The following is a 17,641-nucleotide window of genomic DNA, read 5'->3' as shown; positions in this document are numbered from 1 at the left end:
TGGTTAAGATCCTTTGGACCATGTGGTCAGGACCTCCCAGGGCATCAGAGGCCACTTTCAGTTTTTGATCTGAGATTCTGTGTCATATTTTGGTCAGTAGCAAGTCTGACCAAGTCACAAAATGTATCAAATGCCAGCCATTTAACAGGTGTCATCTAAATCTAAAGCATGGCCGTTAGGCCAGGATGGGACATGGCTCTCTGAGATAAAGGCCTGAATTGTGATTCAGGCAGCTTTCTCAGAAGGAAAGCAATAGGGCTGCCTCTGTGGGTTGGGAAACTCCTGGAGATTTGGAGGTTAACCCTGGAAAGGGTGGAGTTTGGGGAGGGGCCTCAGTGAGGATGGGATGCCTTAAGATCAGGGATTCTCAACCAGGGGGTTGTGGCCCTTCCCATCCTGCCTTAATGGTCAGAAGCTAGGGAACCAGACTCCCCCTCAGCTAGAGAACATTGCTCCCCTTACCTCCTCCTGATGAGCCTCTTGTGGCACAGAGTGGTAAGGCAGCGACAGGCTGTCTGCCCATGAGGTTGGGAGTTCGATCCCAGCACTCGGCTCAAGGTTGACTCAGCCTTCCGTCCTTCCGAGGTCGGCAAAATGAGTACCCAGCTTGCTTGCTGGGGGGTAAACGGTAATGACTGGGGAAGGCACTGGCAAACCACCCCGGATTGAGTCTGCCATGAAAACGCTGGAGGGCGTCACCCCAAGGGTCAGACATGACCCGGTGCTTGCACAGGGGATACCTTTACCTCCTCCTGAGGCCTGGCTGTTGACACGGTATGTCCAGTGACATGTCACTTCTGGATGGGGTGTGTGTGTGGCAGGGAGCTGTGATCTGCTGACATCAAGCCTGAAAAATTATTTCAGGGGCTCTTCCAAGGTCCAAAGGTTAAAAACAGCTGCCCTAGAGGCCACTTTCAGAGATTGTTGTTTTCTCCCAAAAACTGGTTTTTGTATTCTGTAATTCTTGGAGAAACCTAGTCCCCACCAGGAGGCCGACAACCCTAAAAGCAGGGCAAGATAAAGTCATGTACAGAGCACAGTCATCCGTGTATTTTGATGTGGGGGAAAGATAAAGCAATGCACCATCTTCATTTCTTATTTTGAGCAGCTGTATTCTGGCAATGCTGTGCCAAGAACACTTCTCTGAGAACAGTTTCCATAGATCTCTGCAGAGAATCCTGAGTAGACCTGCTGAGGCTTTATGCATAAAGCCACATTCACACCTGGGAACCATTTCCTTTTTGGCAAGGGCTCATATTGCATGTGAATATCAAAATTACTAGATCAGTCACATGGGGTCCTGGGTACCCAGTCAGCTGCAGGGAGGACTATGTTTAGATGGGAACTCCCAGTTGAGTGCGTCTGGCCAAAAGCTTCTGATGCCACAAGAACTCTGTCTTTAAAGTGTGTCAGGTTTTGCTGCCACTTCTGCCTTGCGTAGTGTGAGGTCTCGGTGCACTGGGGCTTGAAGCTCTGTTGACACCAGTGAAAAATTTACAAGTCCAATCTTGTGTAAGCTTCCCAGAAAATCAGTAGAATTTCTACACCCATCCAATTAAGGGCTAGTATCCCTAATGCATGAAATCAGAGTTCGTTTCAACTATTAATATGATGCACACATTGGTGCAAACTTATATGGACTCCAGGGAATGGTAGAGGACAGGAAGGCCTGGAGGATCATTGTCCATGGGGTCGTGATGGGTTGGACACTACTTCGCACCTAACAACAAGAACTATGCACACAATACCTTTTCATTAAAGGTATCCCCTATGCAAGCACCGAGTCATGTCTGACCCTTGGGGTGACGCCCTCTAGCGTTTTCTTGGCAGACTCAATACGGGGTGGTTTGCCAGTGCCTTCCCCAGTCATTACCGTTTACCCCCCAGCAAGCTGGGTACTCATTTTACCCACCTCAGAAGGATGGAAGGCTGAGTCAATCTTGAGCCGGCTGCTGGGATTGAACTCCCAGCCTCATGGACAGCATTCAGACAGCATTTCTGCTGCCTTACCACTCTGCGCCACAAGAGGCTCGAACAATAGTTAGGGTCAAGCTAAAAACTATGCATTTGAAGCAGTCCGCCTAGAGAGGAGCGAGGAATTAAAAATTAGCATCTCCTGGCCCACTCCATTTGACCCTTCCTCTTGCAAATCCAGATCGGATAACAGAGCACTTTGAAAAGCCAAAAGTTTGAAAAAGTGGTTTGAAGCTCCTGCAGGACATATGCGTCGCCAGAATGCGCCCCCCTTTCGCAATACATTTTGGACCGTGAGCTTCAAAGCCAGCTTTCGTTTCCTTTCCTTTTTTACCACGCTTGGAGGCCCCTGGGCGCCGCTGATTATCGAGGGCGCACGAAAATCGCCTTCCAACCGCCGGCCACTCCCCATCCCCGCCTGTCGATCGCCCCCTCTCCATCGCTCCGCGCTTCCCACCAAAGCCTTTTCTCCTCCAGCATCTCCCTGCTCCCCTCCCTCGTCTCCGACCTCCCAAATTCCGACCGCGCCCACTGGGAACCGGATGGGGGAAGCGAGCAGGCGACTCCTCCTCCCGGCCGCCCGCCCCAGCCCCTATATATGGCCCCGCCCGGGCGCCGGACTTAGTTTGAAAAGGCTTCGCTCACTGGCGGCTTCGTAAACGGGACAAATAGTGAGCCTTCCATTTCGGCAGCCATGGTGAGTGGGGGCTCGCGGGAGGGCCGTCTGGCCGTCGCCTTCTCCCGTCTTACATCTCGAGGGCGGCCCGCCTGCGCTGCCCGGCGGCGGGACAGGTCGCGGGAGAGGGGTCAGCGGCCCTAAGAAGGGCGCCCGTGTGGCGAGGGGGGTCGCGACCGGGCGTCCAAGGCGCGCAGAAAGCGCTGGCGCGGGAGCGGGCGAGGAAAGCGGCCCGTTTTTCTTCCCGCCTCCGCGCTGCCGTGGAAGTTCTCGCAGTTTTTCTTCCCGCCCGTAGAAGTTCTCCCCGCGAGTACCTCGTTGGCCAGCCCGGGCAGGGACCGCGCGTGTCTGGCCTGCTGCGGAGACCAGCGTGGACTGCTGCGCGCATCGCGGCGGGAGGGAGGTGGTGCGAATGCAGGAGCGGCCTGAGACGTCAACCCGCAGGGCAGGAAGGCCCGAGCCGCTCCTTTCCGCGCGGGTCTTTGTCGGTCGTCCTGAGGGCATCTCCGCCCGCGTGCTCTTGGGCGAGCGCTGCTCCCCGCGCGCGCGGATGGTGGGCTCTGCGATCCCTGCCGGAGTCGAGGCTTGGATCCTCGTGCTAGTACCTCGTTTCCCCCCCCCCCCTAAAAAAAAAAAAAAGCCCTTCGCCGTGGCTGGGCTGCAGAGGATGGCGTCGTAGATCGCTTCTTCTGCGCACTCGCCGGAGGTTGGCAGCTGGCCTGGAGAGAAAAAAAGCCCTCGCCTTTGAATAGAGGCGCCGCGGGTAGCAGCTTGGGGTCGGCTGAAGCTTTTGGCGGCGCGAAGGAAGTAACGTTGCATTAATCCTCTGTTGAAGGGGTGGGGCGTTTTGCTCTCCAGGCCGGTTGGCAACCGCGATTTATTAAGTCGGACTCCAGCAATGGGTGCCGGGGTGTCTTTTGGGCTTGGTTCGGGCGGTTTTGGAGAATAGATGGTGGCTCAGAAATCAAAGGTTCCCTTTCTTTCCCGATGTCCCACTTTACCTCTGCTGGGAAATGGACCCATGGCTTTGAAACCGACAAACAAGCTGCCTCCCTTTCCTCTGAGCATTGCCAAGGGACCCTGTCTGAGCTTTAAGCCAGAGATTCTTGTAGAGAGAAAAAGCCAAACACCTCCCCAGCCAAGAGCTTCCTTCTATATCGATATCCCCCCTGACTGGCAAGTTGTGGCACCCTTCGGCTGGCAGCCTTCCTGCTGACTCACTCGCGTGGGGGTGGGGGGTGGGGAGTTCTAGACTAGGCACAGCCTGCCCGGGAGATAAGCCATAGGAGGAGCTGGGGGCTTGTTGGGTGACTAATGCCTAAACGTACACAGGAAGTTCTGTAGAGCTCAGGAAGGACCTGCTTTTGCATAGCAATGCCTGTAACTCACCACATGCTGGTCAGACTTGCTATGGATGGTAGTGGGCTCCCCTTCACATGCACACCCTTTTGCAGAATGGGCAGCTTTAGGTCACACAACGCCCCCCCCCCAAAAAAAACACCCACCTTTCATTGTCTTGGAGTCAGCTTTAGTACCTTGAGAACAAAAGTGATAAAGTCTGAACATGCAGCTGCTTGGCTTTGCTCTCTCTCTCTCTCTCTCTCTCTCTCTCTCTCTCTCTCTCTCTCTCTCTCACTCTCTCTCTCTCTCTCTCGAGGGAGGCAGGCCAGGGGCTTTACAGGGTGTTTCATAAGGCCCAGTTGTGGGTGGGTCGGGCAGCCTTCTAAGCAGAGATGCTCATGCAGTGCAATTTCTTTTTTGAAGTTAACAATGGTTCCTCTGTTGTTGCAAGCCCACTTGCATACCAGACGCTGTTTTGCATTGGGAGTGGGCACTTCCTTCAGTTCTAGCTATTTGAAACTTTTGTAGAACTGCCGTTCTCCCATAAAACCCCGGGGGCTGACGCCCTATAAAAATATCAAGAAAATCAAGCTTGCTATCTGCTGAACTGAGGTGACAAAGCTATGCTTCCCTGGGCAGTCTATAAAACTATAATTCGCGGCTGGAGCTGCTTTTGGACACCTGGGTCCGTGTGTGCCTGTTTTAAGGGCATGGAACTTTTTCTGAACTATTCGGTGTCATGGCCCTTTCCATTCCAGGGTCTCCAGTGTCACCCCAGCAGTTGAGGCCACTTGCAGTGGTGGCTGAGGATTGCGACCGACTTCCTGTGAATTTCTCGTGCGAAAGAAACAGGCGTGTACCATACGAGTCCCCCTAGTGGAGAGCCATGTCCATTCTGTGTATGCTTGACGGCCAGCCTGGGTTTGCCTTTGTGCGATGTACAAAATGGTCCACATGTCTTGAGAGATTGGTCTTGACTTGAGCAACCTGGCTTGAATTGCTTTTGGCTAAACCTGTTCTGCTCTGGAGAGTGATCTCCTGGCTGCTTTTGCACTACAGAAGCCGAGGAGGAAGAATTCCTAGCTTGGATGGGGTTCAAGCTGCTGGCTAGGTGGATGCTGCCTCTGCCCTTCATGTTGCTCCCATTTATTTATTTACATCCTTAATACCCATGGGGATCCAAAGCAGCTGTCATAATTTGTGTCTGTTTCATATTATCCTCACAAAAATCCTGTGAGGTAGATTAGGCTGAGTATGTGTGACACTGTGCATAGCAGAAAATGTCCTCTCCTTCCCCTCACCAAAGTTTCTGCTCCCTGCAGTAAGGAAGGGAAAGACTGCCACATTGTTTGGGATCTAAAGTGGTTTAGTGTTGAAGGAATACGTGTAGGTTGGCCTTCAAACTCCTTGCTGAGATAGCATTCTGTCTGTCCCTTAGAGCAGGGGTAGTCAACCTGTGGTCCTCCAGATGTTCATGGACTACAATTCCCATGAGCCCCTGTCAGCATTTGCTGGCAGGGGCTCATGGGAATTGTCGTCCATGAACATCTGGAGGATCACAGGTTGACTATCCCTGCCTTATAGGCTGTGGTGAAGTGCTTCAAGGTAGCTACTAGGTGCTATTGGACTCCTGTCTAATTTGGCTCTCTTGAGTGAATCTGGCTCCTTGGCCTGTCTCATTTACTAAATCCACTAAGGGGAACAGTCTGTTTTCTCTAAATTAGAGCCAGTTTGGTGTACTGGTTAAGAGCAATGGCCTCTAATTTGAGGAATCAGGTTTCCTTCCCTCTTCCTCTTCCACATACAGCCGGCTGGGTGGCCTTGGGCCAATCTCAGTTCCTCTCAGAGCTCTCTCGGCCCCACCTACCCCACAGGGTGTCTGTTGTGGGATAAGGAAGGGAAGGCAATTGTAAGCCACTTTGAGACTCCTTAGAGTGGTGAAAAGTGGGGTATTTCTTCTGACATCACTTTAGGTGGATAGGGCTAAAGTCAGGAATTTCTTCCCATAGTTATTGCTGCATGTTTTCAACATGGCGTCATAACTAGTTAAAACAAGCTTAATCCTGCTAGGACTCCAGTGGAGCTGGCTTCAGACTGGCCCTCTGCTGATTAGCATGTAGATAGATTCTTCTGAGGAAGCCGCTGCTACACATGGAGCAACTGTGGGTTACTGCTGCTGGCAGCCCCGGGGGTTTACCAGGCCCCTCCTCTTTGGAGGGGAAGAACTTGGATCATGCTGGGCTTGGTCCAGCAGTCTTGTCAGCAAAAGGTGCTGACAGCTGCACATCTTTCTCACTTCCCCTCTACCCTCTGTAGCCACTTCTAATCCCAGGGAATCTGGTTCACAGGCCCCAAGTGGAGCAATAACCATGTGGGTTGTACTGTACTGAACGGGGGGAAAGGAGAATATTCTCCTCTTCCATTAGTGGAGAGCATTGGCAGGAGCCAGTTTGGTGTAGTGGTTAGGAGTGAAGACTTCTAATCTGGCGACCTGGGTTTTATTCCCCACTCCCCCACAATCCAGCCAGCTGGGTGACCTTGGGATCCGCACCGCACTGATAAAGCTGTTCTGACCGAGCAGTGATATCAGGGCTCTCTCAGCCTCACCCACCCCACAGGGTGTCTGTTGTGGGGAGAGGAAAGTGAAGGCAGTAATCTCAGGGCTCTCTCAGCCTCACCCACCTCACAGGGTGCCTATTGTGGGGAGAGGAAAGGGAAGGTGACTGTAAGCCGCTTTGAGACTCCTTCGGGTAGAGAAAAGCGGCCTATAAGAACTAACTCTTATTATTATTATTATTATTATTATTATTATTATTATTATTATTATTATTATTATTATTTTATATATTTGAAAGTAAGGGGGCTAGGTGCACCTCCCTTGGGAGGCTGTTCTGGGATCGTGGGGCTTCCATTGAAGAGGCCCTCGCTTATGTACCCGCCAGAAAAGCTTCTTTAATGGGATCCAAGGGGGCTTTCCCTGTGACATTAGTTCCTGGGCAGAAATGTATGGGAGAAGACAGCCCTTCAGATCAACAGGTCCCAAGCCATGTAGGGCTTTAAAGGTCAGAGCCCACACCCTTGAATTGGGTTTGGGATTGGCTGGATAGCCTGTGTAATTGCTGTAATATTTTGACTACATGCTCCCCATGGTTTGCCCTGACAAACCAGCAGTCTAGCTGCAGCCTCTGAACATTCTTCAAGGACAACCTGAAATAGTTCTGCCCCCTCCCTTCTGCTCAGTGCAGCCCACTGACCCATATAACCATCCAGCTTGGTAGTGGGTCTTCAGGGAGAAGAAACCAGGGAACAGGTATTCCAGCCGATTGGGTTGGATTCAGCAAGGCAAACTACTAGCGCCCTACTTGGCCCTGGAACACCTTGTTACAGTGATCCACACAACGGTCACCTCTAGACTGGACTTCTGCAGCTCGCTCTATGCAGGTCTGGTGATTCCTGGCCCCAAGGAAGCTCGCTTGACCTCAACCAGGGCCAGAGCCTTCTCTGTCCTGGCCCCCACCTGGTGAAATGAGCTCCCAGAGGAGATCAGGGCACTGATGGAACTTGAACAATTCTGCAGGGCTCCTCTGCCAGGCATCTGAACCAACACCTTCAACTGGGGCCTGAGCCCTCCCTCCCATGAAAATCATTGCCTGATTCATCCAACCCATGCTCTCATTCATTACTCACCTTTGTTCTACTGTTCTGTCATATGGCTCTATTGTTATTTACTGTACTGTTAACACTTAAAGCTATTGATTTATCTGTACTGCTCCCTGTTCCGCTAAGCCCTGAGCCTTATCGGAGCGTGGCACATAAATATAATAAATAAAATAAATAAATAACATACATCTCTGGGCAGATTGGTAGGCTGTTTTGTTTGCAACTATAGTCCTGCTGCAAGTTCAGACAGCCAAGAGTCTATTTACACACACTGCCGGAAGAGTGAAAAGTAAGTCCTTGCATCTGGTGGAACAAGGAAACTGCTGCTGTTTACCAGAGGCATCTGTGGTCTTTAGCTTTTGACTTGACACCTGCAAAGTTCTGCTCCCTTCCTGGTGGCTCACTGTGACCCACAAACGTTTAGTTTCTGAAGAGTTAATGCTTGCCCTCATAAGCATGCAGCTTCTCCTATCCTGGAGCCCTCTGAGGCTTTCTGCCACTTTGCTAGGAACCCTGTGTGGTATCTCCTGGCCTTCTGCCAGATGTCCACCTCCCACCATTCCTGTCTGTAGCAGCTTGAGCCTTCCAGCTGCACACTTCCCGGTCTGCAACCCTGTATGACTGTTTACTCTGGAAGCCAGAGTTCACCTTTGGTTGAAATCTTTGGAGCATTCCCTGAGACTGTATCAGTAGATCTCAAGGCCTGGGTGAGGGATTGCCTCATGACTGGTGATAGCAGGTTAGGTTTTTGAGGGTTTTTTTTTTTACAACTTCAAATAGCACAAGAAGCAATTGTATTTCAGAGCTGACCGTGTGAAGTATGGGAAGAACAGGCGTTTAACTCCTGGCAACCTGGATAAGTCTTGTTTTCATAGAATCACAGAATAATAGAGTTGGAAGGGACCTCATGGGCCATCTAGTCCAGCCTGCTGCATTATGCAGAACATTCACAACCCTATCACTCATCCACTGTAACCTGCCACCCCCTTAAGCCTTCACAGAATCAGCCTGTCAGATGGCTATCCAGCCTCTGTTTAAACATTTCCAAAGATGGAGAACCTACCACCTCCCAAGGAAGCCTGTTTTGTCTGATTGCTACCCATTGGTGTGTCCAGGTCAGTGCTGTCTGCTCTGAGAGCATCTCAGCCATCATTTCACCTACACCAGAGATTCTCAACCAGGGTTTCTTGACAACCCTGGAAGGGTTTCCCAAATGGGTGGGAGTGAATTAATTTTATATATATATTGTAATTTGTTAAATGCTTATCAGGTGATATGATCAGCAATAGTCATGTCAACTGGGGCCCCCTTCCAAGATGGCCAATGATGGGCCTAGAGGTGTTGAAGGGGAGGGGAGGGGCCCCAGGTGGGCATGTAAACAGCTATGCTTCCCAACCATATTCTACATGATTGCGCCACTTCTGGGGTTTTTTGAAGGCTGAAGAATATTTCTGGGGTTTCTCAATGGTAAAGAAGTTGAGAAAGGCTGACCTACACCATGATCCCTTTAGCTGGAAATCCTGGGTATTGAACACGGGACTTTCTGCTTATGATGCAGAGGCTCTGCCACTGAGCTGTGGTCCCTTCCCTCAGTTCTCCAAACAGTGACAAGTGTTCCAGAGGCAGAATGTTTCCCTTGGAGGCATGGCACAAGAGGTTTTTGCTGCCTTGGTAATAGCTGGATTATTCTTTAGTATACATTTGGAAAAGAGCCTCTTGTGGCGCAGAGTGGTAAGGCAGCCGTCTGACAGCTTTGCCCATGAGGCTGGGAGTTCAATCCCAGCAGCCGGCTCAAGGTTGACTCAGCCTTCCATCCTTCCGAGGTCGGTAAAATGAGTACCCAGCTTGCTGGGGGGTAAACGGTCATGACTGGGGAAGGCACTGGCAAACCACCCCGTATTGAGTCTGCCATGAAAACGCTAGAGGGCGTCACCCCAAGGGTCAGACATGACTCGGTGCTTGCACAGGGGATACCTTTACCTTTACCTTTATACATTTGGAGCCTCTCCTACATGGTGGCAGACCTTCCACCCTACATCAGATCCCAAGAGAGGGAGATCCTGTTCCCTCTAGGTCTGCCTAATTACTTTACATCTAGAATCAAAGCTGTCCTTGTTTGTTTTCTTGCCATCTAGTCACAAGTGACTTTTGGCTATCCTTGGCAGTCTCCCATCCAAATACTGGCCAGAGTCGACCCACCTTAGCTTCTGAGGTTGGCCCAGGTCCAGCTAGCCTGTCCTCCTTGTGAATGCACAATTCTTCCTTTGAACCAAATCCTGATGAGCCAGCTGACCAGAACCATTGAAGATGTTTGCAGTCATTAAGGATGACAACTGTTCCTTTTGTCATGCAGCATGAGCTGGCCCACAGTCCAAGGCTGGAACAATACAAAGGGCAATATGCTGGCATTGCTTCCTGCTTCCCCCCTCCCTTTGCTGGATGCTTTAGCATTGCGAACACCCTGACTCAGATTCTTCAGTTGCGGGAAGACTTGCACTCAAGGTTTCTTGCCTTAGTTACAGGATGAGTAATGGTGTCTGGGGATGCAATGAGCAGCAAGTTGGATTACTGCTTTTTATGCAGGGAAAGGGCTGGTCTACTATAGTTTACCCAAATTTTTTTGAGCACACCTTTGTTTTCATAGAATCATAGAGTTGGAAGGGCCCATACAGGCCATCTAGTCCAACCCCCTGCTCAACACAGGATCAGCCCAGAGCATCCTAAAGCATCCAAGAAAAGTGTGTATCCAACCTTTGCTTGAAGACTGTTTTGTTCATCTCTGGAATTTGCTGCCCATTTTCATTATGCTGTATGTAAAATTTCCTTTTACACTTTGCTTGTAAGTATGAACTCATGACTTCCATTCCAGGGTATTGCATCTGAGGAAGTGTATGCGCACACCAAAGCTCACACCTTGAATAAAACTTTGTTGGTCTTAAAAATGCCACTGGACCCTAAATTTATTCTGCTTCAACATGGCCACCCAACTCTAATGAACATTTCGGTCATTTCAAATAATACAATGCATTAAAATTAAATTAAAATGGTTAAACATTTCATTAAGCAGCATGGGGCATTCTGTTCCATCAGAGGGTGTGGGGGGGGAGGGGCAAAGTCCTCAGCCAAGGTGTCACTAATTTGGATTGTTCTTATTTAGAGAATCTACTATTTGCACTCGTTCTGTGTGCATGTCTTTGCAGGGAGGCCAGTTCTGTTGGTGTATATGGATCTTACCTGTAAGCCTGGGGGAACAGCTCCATTTTACAGTCCCTGCAGGACTGTTTAAGGTCCCACAGGGCCCTGACCTTCCCCCAGAAGGCCTGAAAGACTATATTGAAGGATCTTATTTGATGGCAAGGGATACAGTGGATCAGAGAGAGAAAGTGTTTGTGCTTGATGTAAAATATGTTTACATTGTATCCATATTCAAATTTTCTTAGGTTTCATGGGGAGTCTAAAGGGCTCTTCTGAGCATAGTTACTCATCAGTGCTAGAGTCAGCTGAATAGTTTCTTTAGGCATTAAGAGAAACTCCCTCTCTGGAGACCCCCTAGAAAGGGTTAATGACAGTAGACCACAAGCCTTCAAATTGCAGGTCTGCTGTTTATCTAGCATTCTGGACTGTGAGTCAGATGGTGGGAAGGAGCTGGTTTAAGCTGGTTTAAAGGAGGAGGGGAGAGAAGAGAAAGAACAGCCAGCCTTTAGGATTAAAGCACTGCAGAATGAGCTCATTTGAGGTCACACTAATATCAGGCACAAAAAAGGAGGATAGCTTCCTGTCGATTCTGTCAGGAATGTTCCTGGGGATGGAAAATGACTTGCTACATTTAAGGGGAATATCCAGGCATTGACGTCACTAACGTTTTTGTCTCTTCGGGAGATCAAGGTAGAAGATCTGCCTGTTCCCAAAGTAGTTCTTCGGTCAGGCATTACAACTTCCAAAGGGTTTAACATGCCAAATTACCCCGTTCTGCTAACGGCTTTATTAAAATAGAAGCATTAAAACCATGGTTGGCTTTTTGCTCTTCTGTTCTTCTGGAACAGAACTTTTGCGCATTGGCAGCTTAACCCTAGCATCATGATTGCTTTTCCAAATCTAAGCCACAAATCACTGTTCCTGTGCTTGCATTCTGGCTCTGAGCCAGCAGCATACTTGGAGAGGAAGGCGGACGTGTAAGTTTTGACAATGTGCTTGGAATGCTGAGAGTGAGAATTTACACAAGTGGTACATATTTCTGTAAATCATCTGTTGCTTTCTTCAACAATTGTGCATGCACATGAGTGGGAAGTGGCTGAACAGGTTGCTACTCAAAGGTTACTTGCAGGTTCTTGATCAAGGGGCTAGCGTTGTGAAAAGTACTAAAGAAAGCTGGATTTGTTTTCTGCTGTTCTGGGGATGAGTAATAAACTTTGGCTAAGGATGGAGGTTCACATAATTACCAGCCCAAGGCCCCTGGGATAGATTAGTTGGTAGCTAAGCAGTTACTCTGTGCTCTTTGGGCTACTTTACCTTGTCTTGTAAGGGGGGAGGTTCAGTGCTCGGCTTAGCTATGCTTTTGATACTTGCTCATTCATATGCAGAGTAGCAGTTCATGCTCTGCTTGGTAAGCAGGCATTGTGTTTAAATGGAGAAAACATGTATTGATCTGGGGCTTTCTCAAGAGACTGATTGTTAACAATTCTCTGAAGCTACCCTGGAAGATATGGGCTATGGCTCAGGGGAAGACAATCTGGTTTGCATGCAGAAGATCCCAGGTTTGGTCCCTGATCTATCTAGTTAAAGGATCAGGGAGCAGTTGACCCAAAAAACATCTGCCCAAGAATTTGTGTAACTGTTGCCAGTCAGATTATTAGAGAATCCTGACCCATGGTCTTGAGTGTTTCCTTGCTAAGTTTATGTAACCTTTTTTGCCTATAGCGTGAGTGCATCTCCATCCACGTGGGCCAGGCTGGTGTCCAGATCGGCAATGCCTGCTGGGAACTCTACTGCCTAGAACATGGCATCCAGCCTGACGGGCAGATGCCCAGTGACAAGACCATTGGGGGAGGAGACGACTCCTTCAACACTTTCTTCAGTGAGACGGGGGCTGGCAAGCATGTCCCCAGGGCAGTGTTCATCGACTTGGAGCCAACAGTGATAGGTGAGCATACAAGTTCCTTTGTCTTGCTTTTCCATAAACAAGGTATTGGGTGGGACTATGAGGTGAATGAGGAATCTGATGATTCTAAGCAGGATTCTGCATCTCCTGGAGTGAGGAAGGGGCTTTGCTGCCTCCATCAAAGCAAGTATCTGCTAGAAGGCAGCGAAACTGGACATTCATCTTGACAGTAAACTCTGTGCATCTGCCACAGCCATTCTACCTTGGCACCACAACACTTCCTAAAATTCTAATAGCTCCTTTGCATTCTGTGCCGTTGTTGCATTCCTCATTGGGCTTGACTGTGGAGGTGTTTCATACATGTGGGCTGGGGGGGGGGGAAATCTTGAGTGTTCTTCACTTGCTGCTTTCCACAGATGAAGTGCGCACTGGGACCTACCGCCAGCTCTTCCACCCTGAGCAGCTCATCACTGGCAAAGAAGATGCAGCCAATAACTATGCCCGGGGCCACTACACCATTGGCAAGGAGATCATTGACTTGGTTCTGGATCGGATCAGGAAGCTGGTGAGTGATCTGCAGCCAAAGCAGCTTCCAGTGGTTAGAGCAGGGGTAGTCAAATTGCGGCCTTCCAGATGTCAATGGACTACAATTCCCATGAGCCCCTGCCAGTGAACGCTGGCAGGGGCTCATGGGAATTGTAGTCCATGGACATCTGGAGGGCCGCAGTTTGACTACACCTGGGTTAGAGCTTCAGAGGAGGATCTGGGAATGTTTGAACCAAGGCTCAGTCACAGAAACCATCTTCTGACTTCCTAAAGCTGCAATTAGCCCGAAAGCACATTTGCATGCAAAGAGGAAATGCTGGCTTTCTGCACTAAGGCCTGCCACCTGGGCTGCTTCTCTGCTGCAGGCAAGAGGGGACAGTGTAAAACTAGTTTTTAACTATGCTATGTTGGCATCTGCAGTTGTCTGCTAATCTCAGCTGCTTTCAGATCGTAATCTGCTGCCTTCATGACTTCATCTACAATACATCACTTGGTTAGACAGCTGCCCCCAGGAGCCAGTTTTCAGGCTGGAGCATAAATAGTTTGGTCTGTGTTTATTTAAGCTGGAGGTGGTGAACAGGAGTAGTGTTGGGGTAGAGTCGGTGTAGCCCTGGTTTACCCCGTGGTCCCTGCATTTGGTTGACATGGGGGAAATAACCTCTTGAGCAAACAGCTCTTCCTGAGGAAATGTCTGTACTTCCTGGATATGGTGACCCACAAGTCCAAATTTACTTGGCTTGGTGACCCACTTACAAAAATATCAGTAAGTCTGCATAAGGCCAGGAGGACCTGCTTTCACTGGCTTTGTCACCCACAGATTTAGAAATACTGCCTTAGAGTCATTGTGTAAGAGTGGGTAGCAAAGTAGCTCCTGGAAAACGGGCAATGGCCACTTAGGATTCAAACCATTCTTACAAGAGGTTGTACACCAAGGGTGGCCAAACTGGCTCTCCAGATGACCATGTACCAGATGACCATGCCAGCAGGGGTTCATGGGAATTGTAGTCCATGGCCACCTGGATAGCCACAGTTTGGCCACCTCATGTTCTACACCCTTACCCCAGTCCAAGTTTTTTAGCTCCTGTCTTTTTTTCTCAGCATCCAGAGTGTTGTAAGTGCTTTCCCTTCCATCTCTAATTTAGGCCAGGAATAGAAGCCCAGTGGCTGCATTTCCTCTCGTGTATTTGCTTATTGCAACCTGAGGAAAGAGTGAGTAGGAGGGAGAGCAATTGAAACTTCTGCAAGCTGACAGTGGCGGCCATGCTGGAGAAAGTCCTTCAGGTCCTCTTGTAGCGTTTTGCTCCTCAATCTGTTTGGTTCAAGGCCATGTAGCTTCTCCCAAAGGCAAAAACATACAGGAGGAACTACTAATCTATAACATTTGATGGTAGGAATGGTCACATCAGGATGAGCTTGGGTGGCAGACTAATTAAGTGTGAACTAGTTTTAACCCTGGGGGGTAAACGGTAATGACTGGGGAAGGCACTGGCAAACCACCCCATATTGAGTCTGCCATGAAAACGCTAGAGGGCATCACCCCAAGGGTCAGACATGACTCGGTGCTTGCACAGGGGATACCTTTACCTTTAGTTTTAACCCAGATGGAGTTCAACCGAAGCAGGTGAGATGGTCCTAAGGATCACAGATGACATCCAGCTGGAACAGCTTAGTTCTGGAATTTTCAATGAAAAGGCTTTCAGATTCAAGTTGTGTTAATATTCTGGTATCAGAAGGGTCTTTCTGCCAAAACACACTGCCCAGTTGTCATACTTGGGGTCACATTCTGCATGATTTGGAAACTTGGGTTTACTGCAGTGGCACAAGGAGTAGGTGAGGAGAAAGGACTATGTGGTGCTTGGCCAGGGAAATGATAATTGCCAATTTGGGGAAGTTAATTTCATCCAGGCCAGACTAGCCAGGGATTCTAGCTTTTGGGGGGGGGGGGGGCGTCACCTGGGCATAGAATCAGGATCACTGTGGGTAGGCAGGTAGTTGTGAATCGCCTGCATTTTGCAGAGGGTTGGACTGGATGATCCTGGAGGTGCCTTATGATTCTATGATTCTAGGGAGAGAGATGACAAGATTTTGTGTTTATAGATTTAGGAGAGCTGGGATTGTGAAGTTTGGGAGACAATGCATTTGGTGTTTTGCAGAATAAAAGAGGACTGTTCCCAACCCAAGGAACTTACTACCTATAATTTTATCTACAGGAGGTGAGGGAAGTAGGTAAATGCGGGGGGGAAGTACTCTCATTTATTTTACATATATTTGGGCTGTGTTTCAGCACAGGAGGGAGTGAGAGCCAGTTTGGTGTAGTGGTTAGGAGTGCGGACTTCTAATCTGTCATGCCAGGTTCGATTCCACACTCCCCCACATGCAACTAGTGGGTGACCTTGGGCTCGCCATGGCACTGATAAAGCTGTTCTGACCGAGTAGTGATATCTGGGCTCTCTTAGCCTCACCCACCCCACAGGGTGTCTGTTGTGGGGAGAGGAATGGGAAGGCGACTGTAAGCCGCTTTGAGCCTCCTTCGGGTAGGGAAAAGCGGCATATAAGAACCAACTCTTCTTATTATTATTATTATTAATGGATTGTGCCTAAGGGTCATGGAAGATCGTGGTTCTTGAAAGAGGGTTTTGATACAGATTATTGTATTCCAGTCAACCATGTGATGTTCTAACTGAATCAACTGTTGTTCTCCCACCCACCCACCCCTGCCAATACAGGCGGACCAATGCACAGGTCTCCAGGGCTTCCTGGTCTTCCACAGCTTTGGTGGTGGCACTGGCTCTGGTTTTACTTCCCTGCTGATGGAGCGGCTGTCTGTTGACTACGGCAAGAAGTCCAAGCTGGAGTTCTCCATCTACCCAGCTCCTCAAGTCTCCACTGCTGTGGTTGAGCCCTACAACTCCATCCTGACCACTCACACGACCCTGGAGCATTCTGACTGTGCCTTCATGGTTGACAACGAGGCCATCTATGACATCTGCCGCAGGAACCTCGACATCGAACGCCCCACCTACACCAACCTCAACCGCCTCATTAGCCAAATCGTGTCCTCCATCACAGCCTCCCTGCGATTTGATGGTGCCCTGAATGTAGACCTGACAGAATTCCAGACCAATTTGGTGCCCTATCCCCGCATCCATTTCCCTCTGGCCACCTATGCCCCAGTCATCTCTGCTGAGAAAGCTTACCATGAACAGCTGACTGTAGCAGAGATCACCAACGCTTGCTTTGAGCCGGCCAACCAGATGGTGAAATGTGACCCTCGCCACGGTAAATACATGGCCTGCTGCCTGTTGTACCGAGGTGACGTTGTCCCCAAAGATGTCAATGCTGCTATTGCCACCATCAAGACCAAGCGTAGCATCCAGTTTGTGGACTGGTGCCCCACTGGTTTCAAGGTTGGTATCAACTACCAGCCTCCCACAGTGGTCCCTGGGGGTGACCTGGCCAAAGTTCAGCGTGCCGTCTGCATGCTGAGCAACACCACGGCCATCGCTGAGGCCTGGGCTCGCCTGGACCACAAGTTTGACCTGATGTATGCCAAGCGTGCCTTTGTCCACTGGTACGTAGGGGAGGGGATGGAGGAAGGAGAGTTCTCAGAAGCTCGGGAGGACATGGCTGCCCTGGAGAAGGATTATGAAGAGGTTGGGGCAGACAGTGCTGATGGGGAAGATGAGGGAGAAGAATATTAAGTTTCCTCCTTTGGCTTCTGCCTCTCTTGACTGCTTGTGACTGTCCATTGTGTTAACACTCATTAAAAGCTGTCTTCAGTTAAAAGCACTCTTGTTGCTCCTTTTTATTTAGAACAAGTTCTGCCCTGTGCTACTGAGCTGTGCAAAGGACCTGTCAGTGTTCTGCTGCGGTCTGGTGCCAGCTGGGAGCACACTTGTTGAATAGCTGTGTAGGAATGCCCAGGCTCCCAACTTGGCAAGGGCTGAATGACTTGGAAAAATGAGTATTTGCAACCCAGCGATGCATGCAGGAGCATTGGCCTGGAAATTTGGAGTACTTCAGCAACTCTGCAGTTGACGCAGGAGCTCAAGAAGGGTAGAATCAGTTATCCTGGCGCCTTCTTCCCCTATCAAGAGATTATTTCTTGTGTGGCTTATGTTCTTTCTATTAGGCCCCTGGAAAAGATTCTTGAAATACTTGCGGATTATATTTTGTAAACCTCTGATTATTTTGAGGAAGATGCGCTTGTCTGAACAGAATCAAAAGTCATTCTGTTAAAACCCATTGAATAATGAGAATCCACATGCCTTGTAGACCAGGGGTAGTCAACCTGTGGTCCTCCAGATGTCCATGGACTACAATTCCCATGAGCCCATGCCAGCATT

The 17,641-nt window shown here is 49.5% G+C and overlaps 1 protein-coding gene across 1 annotated transcript; it reads left to right on the top strand.

Moving 5' to 3' along the window:
• Positions 1-2,510: 2,510 nt before the first annotated feature.
• Positions 2,511-17,081, top strand: LOC143833226 (tubulin alpha-1C chain). The gene is made up of 4 exons (XM_077328785.1): positions 2,511-2,671; positions 12,569-12,791; positions 13,166-13,314; positions 16,022-17,081. Exons 1-4 carry the CDS (start codon positions 2,669-2,671, stop codon positions 16,994-16,996), a joined length of 1,350 nt encoding a protein of 449 aa, XP_077184900.1. The 5' UTR covers positions 2,511-2,668; the 3' UTR covers positions 16,997-17,081.
• The last annotated feature ends 560 nt before the right edge of the window (positions 17,082-17,641 follow it).

The sequence above is a fragment of the Paroedura picta genome, chromosome 3 (assembly GCF_049243985.1).
Source record: "Paroedura picta isolate Pp20150507F chromosome 3, Ppicta_v3.0, whole genome shotgun sequence".
Classification (NCBI taxonomy): Eukaryota; Metazoa; Chordata; class Lepidosauria; order Squamata; family Gekkonidae; genus Paroedura; species Paroedura picta.
This window is presented reverse-complemented; position numbering and strand designations above follow the sequence as displayed.

Bases quoted from the DNA above. Each gene is read 5' to 3' on its own strand.
- LOC143833226 (XM_077328785.1), top strand. The intron at 12,792-13,165 runs GTGAGCATACAA...TGCTTTCCACAG, and splicing joins CTTGGAGCCAACAGTGATAG to ATGAAGTGCGCACTGGGACC. The intron at 13,315-16,021 runs GTGAGTGATCTG...CTGCCAATACAG, and splicing joins TGGATCGGATCAGGAAGCTG to GCGGACCAATGCACAGGTCT.